General features: G+C 36.6%; 1 protein-coding gene across 1 annotated transcript; it reads left to right on the plus strand.

Annotated features, from left to right (window-relative positions):
* Nucleotides 1-535: 535 nt before the first annotated feature.
* On the plus strand, nt 536-1,597 carry LOC109020950. Its single transcript, XM_019003487.1, has 2 exons — nt 536-1,274; nt 1,437-1,597. The coding sequence occupies exons 1-2, from the start codon at nt 536-538 to the stop codon at nt 1,595-1,597; spliced, it is 900 nt and encodes a 299-aa protein (XP_018859032.1).
* The last annotated feature ends 3,335 nt before the right edge of the window (nt 1,598-4,932 follow it).

Genomic DNA, 4,932 nt, shown 5'->3' on the forward strand with positions numbered 1-4,932 from the left:
AGGATTCTCAATAATCCTACAGCCTTAGCAGCTAAAATTCTAAAAGCTATTTATTTCTCAAATAGTTCTATTTTGCAAGCCAAAGCTAGATTCATACCTTCTTATACATGGAAAAGTATTAGCACAACAATTGATACTATTAAAGAGGGTATGATTTGGAGAATTGCCAATGGGGAAGAGGTGAAGATATGGCAAGATAAGTGGATTCCAACTAATGCATCTGCAAAAATAATGTCTCCTGTGAAAACTCTGTCATCACATGCCAAGGTAGCTGAGCTCATTGATCCTAATACTAGGTGGTGGAATATGCAGTTACTTCAAGATATTTTTTGGGAAGAAGATAGGCAACATATTCTAAAGATACCTGTAGCACAGACCACTAATTTAAGGGATAATATAGTATGGTAGCATTCGATTAATGGTTGTTTTATAGTTAAGAGTGCCTATCACCTATGCAAACAAGGGCAAGATCATAAAAAAAGGGGAAACTTCAACAGCAGGGGTGCATAAAGCATTATGGAAACACATATGGCAAATGCAAACTACCAATGCTGTCAAAGTATTTAGTTGGCGTGCTTGTAATGATGCTTTACCCCCTATGCAAAATTTGTACAAGAGGAAGATTGTAGAGGAACCTTTGTGTCCAATATGTCACCAAGCTGAAGAAACTCCAGGTCATGTTCTATGGACCTGTCCATCTGCACAGGATGCTTGGATGTTAGGAAGCAAACAATTACAGAAAGCTGCAATCACTCATGAAGAGTTTGGAGATATTTTTATGCAGATGCTTCAGAGAATTGGTAAAATCGAAATCTGTTTGCTTGCAGAAATTCCTAGAATGTTATGGACAATAAGAAATAAGATGTTGTATGAAGATAGTTTTATAGCCCCTTCCATTTTGATGAAGAAAGCAACTGATTTCCAACAGATGCAACATCAACAATTCCACTCGAGAAATAATGGCAAATTAGATCAAACATGTAATACTCATTGGCATCCTCCTGAGACAGATTGGCTTAAGATAAATTGGGATGTTGCAGTAAGAGGAAGAAGTCATAAAATTGGAGTTGGAATTGTAGTTAGAGACTTTGAAGGGAATTTATTGGTTTTGTGCCTGCAACCATTACAATTCTGCTCACAAGCTACTATGGCAGAAGCAAGAGGCTTAATATCAGCTGTAAAGCTATGTAAAGAGTTCAGTTTGCAAAAAGTAGTTTTTGAAGGAGACTCACTTCAAGTTGTAAATGCAGTTAAAAAGCATTTTCAGGAGAATGGTATGCTTCAATGCCTTGTGCAGGATGTTTATTCAATCTTGGCAGATACAAGATGAGAGATCAGACATGTGAAGAGGATTGCAAATCAAGTGGCTCATCAGCTAGCACAACAAGCACTATACCAAAGTTGTGAGGTTATTGATATTGATTTTATCAACCCAGGTATAAGGGCTCAAGTTATGGTTGATAGGCATGGATCAGGTTTTGGTTCTACTGTAATAGATGTACTACAATCTAGTGTAAATGATGGAGGCCATGATAATGTAGGGTTTGTTTCTGACCTTGACAATGTAATGGCTGAAGGCCATAGTGTGTTTATTTGAAATGAAGTTTTGCAGTTTCAAATAAATAAATAAAAACCCAAAGCCTCAACCCGTGCATCTCATCTCTTCCTTTCCCCCCATTTCGCCTCTTCCATTCCCATTTCAAAGAAGCCGTAGCTCTCATCTCCTCATGGAGAGGAACAACAAGGTAAGCCCATTCTTGACCCATTCTCTTGAGGATTTTCGATTCTATATGATTGGCATACAAGATTTTGATCTGAAATTCTATTTTGTGATCTAGCCGAGACCCTCTCCATTTCTTCAAATTTCTCACTCTCATCTCCTTGTTTGATGCCTCATTTTGCACTTTGGGAGGAAGATCAAATCAGGTAACAAACCTAGTTTCCAAACTCCTTGTAGTTGGATTGAAGCTAAGCTCAAACCGTGGCCTTTATTTTTGGGAAAATTTGTTGTTATCCAGATTTCGCCCTTTGCCTTCCAATGTTTAATTTTCTTATTTGTTGTTCTCTGCTCTTGTTTATTTGGATGTATAACAAAGTGAAAGAAGGGTAGGGATAGCCCAAAATCGGTCAAGACCACAGTTGTGAAGGTGAGGGATTTTTCTGTCCTATTTTTATTTCAGTTATGTATTTTGGAAAAAATATTCTGTTATGGCTTTACCTTGCTTTTCTTGAGTTTAAATTATGTTCTTAGTTATGTTTAAGCATTTATTTAATGTGTTAAATTAGTAGAGATGAGAATGTGTATTTTTAATATTTTCCCTAAGTTAATAGTCTTAGTAAGCAACAAAGGATTTTATTAAAACTAGTGAGTTTTATGTTGTAATTTTTTGGTTTAGAGTAATTCTACATACAAATGTGAAGTACGTAAATGACGAGTAATCGCTTTGAAAAGAGTGGGGTCCCCTGCTAAAAAATTAATTTTTTTCATGTAGGTCCCATACTTTATTCACTTTTTTCAAAATGATTACACAACGGTTGCACAATTCACGATTGTAAATATCTTTTCTCTTTGGTTTATAAGGGATTCACCCTTGCTATTTTGTGCTATGTTTAAACAAAAAAAATGATGTTTCTTGCAAGTTTTCTTCAATACTAGTAACCTTAGTCTATGTAGTTCGGATTGTGATTGAATGGAGGGAGTTTAAAATGCAAGAATGCACTAAGGCTACTAGCTGTCCATGTAGTGCAGAATGTTTTACTATGTGTTATGATTTGGGGCTTAAACCACTCCATTTCATCCCCTTTGCTCATTTGCATCTTTTGCTCAACCAAAACTAATTGTTTGTAAGATAAACTACGGAAAATGAGGGACAAAACAAGCCATCTAGTAAGCCTTGACCCTTCACCTACTTTGGCTCCAACCAAGTTACCAAAAAAGGGTCAAAATGCCCTTTTAATGAAAATTCCAGATTTATGATGTTCCCTTGCTCTCTTTCATTCCTAAATAAATTCATACTATTTGTACGTTCTTAACCCATGATCTCCATCTATCTTTAATATAGAAGGCTCAATAGCCCTCATTGGACAACAAGCATGCCATTAGTCAAGATTGTGAATTTTCTTAGAATGCTTTAAATGAAGAGTTTTAATGTTTTGGCTTAGTGCCATGTGTGATGGGAAGTTAAATGGGTTGAGATTATGTTTTGTAGTTGATGTCCTCTAAGTGAAGAGGGAGTTAAGGAAAGCATTTTAATTCCTTCTGAATTAAAGTGAGCCCCTAGTTAAGGGTTTTTGTTAGTGAAGCTTATAGTGAAATGGATATTGGTGTACTCGCTCCATATCATTGAATATGATTTTTTCAAGTTCAAAAGGGAACCAAGAGTAAAGCTTGGAGGAAAATAGCTATGACCATGCTTCTTACTCAATATTTTCTTCTATTAAATGCTTCTTTCTTCAAATGCTTATTTGTGACAAAAAGTTAAATGTATATAATGTATAAGCCTTCTTGGTAGCCCATGTTAAGCATCCTATGAATTATAAATGTGTGTATATATATGATGTAAAGCATGCACATGCAAGGTTTAGATCATGAGATTTATCATGCACATGTTTTTGTAAAAGCTAATGATCATCCTTACTATAAAGTATGACATGAAATGCATCTTTATGAAAGTAAATGCATGTGCATTGGACTAAGAAAAATGATGAAAATGCTATGAAAGGAAAGAAAGAGGAATGAAAGTTTTATGCATGAAAATACTTAATGGCCAGTGACTGAATGATTATGGTACCAAAGGAAAGGGGCAAATTGCAATGCCGGATCAATCCCATTGATAGTACACCCAATGGCGCCATTCTGACTGAGAGATTTCGTAACCTGTGGCCACGGGCGGAGATCAGGTCTGAAAGACCGCTAACCCTAACACACAGGGCGTAATAGTGTGTACCAGCCAAAGGAAAGTGAAACTGAATTCGAATGCTTATGTAAATTTTTATGTTTATTTAAATGTTTTAAGCTTGTGTGATCTTTCAAAAGTAAAAAATAGTCGAGGTATGGTATTTTAATTGCTTAGTGTACTACTTATTGAGTATTAGACTCACCTTTGTGTTAATATTTTAAATGTTCAGGAAATGTCGAAGAAGAAACTTTGGAGTAAGACATCGCTAGGGAGGGGGATGTATTAGACTCACATAGCTTGTGTTGGGTCTTTATTTGATGTTGGAAATTTTTTGGTTGGTTTGTAAAACCGTTGGGGCATGTATTTTTAGACAAAGTATTTTGTGAACCGGCTAGATGTTTCTACTCGAAAGATTAGTGTAGTTTTTGACTTTTAATTAATGAGAGTGTCCTATGTTTTTAACAAACAAGTTATTTTGAACTTTGAAATATGATAGAAATGGGGAAGGTTCCTGTTGATGCAGAAAAAATCACTCAACAGGCCGGAAGGGAAGAAAGAGTCATTTCTGGCCTACTGGGGCGACTTTGGCCTTGATCGGTATTGTTTGGAGCCCTCGGCAATGTTCCGATGTGGCTGTACAGTGTCAGTACGTACGTCTATGGCAGTGGATAGAACATAAGTGCAGAGAAAGTAAAGAGAGATAGATACAAAGATTTATGTGGTTCAACACTAGGCCTACGTCCATGGGGTTTGGGGAGAAGAGTTTTCACTATAATGTATTTGTTTATAGTCACTTATGGTCCTTCATATCTCACTATACAAAGAAAGCTGGAGATCTACTTGTTGGAGAAGAAAATCCATCTGGAGCTCTCCTTGCTCAAGTTGAAGAAGAGGAGCCAAGTAGAAGTCGAGAGGTCCTTCGCTTTTATCTAACCCTTCACTACTCACGCCAGCCTGCCATGAGGTGACTAGTCTCCCTTGTGTGTTTGAGTGCTTTGTGTGTCTAGACGACTCCTTTTCTGACTTCCTTTCT

Source organism: Juglans regia, chromosome 12, assembly GCF_001411555.2.
Source record: "Juglans regia cultivar Chandler chromosome 12, Walnut 2.0, whole genome shotgun sequence".
Lineage (NCBI taxonomy): Eukaryota > Viridiplantae > Streptophyta > Magnoliopsida > Fagales > Juglandaceae > Juglans > Juglans regia.

Bases quoted from the DNA above. Each gene is read 5' to 3' on its own strand.
- LOC109020950 (XM_019003487.1), top strand. From the start codon at position 536: ATGCAAACTACCAATGCTGTCAAAGTATTTAGTTGGCGTGCTTGTAAT. The intron at 1,275-1,436 runs GTATGCTTCAAT...TTATCAACCCAG, and splicing joins AAAGCATTTTCAGGAGAATG to GTATAAGGGCTCAAGTTATG.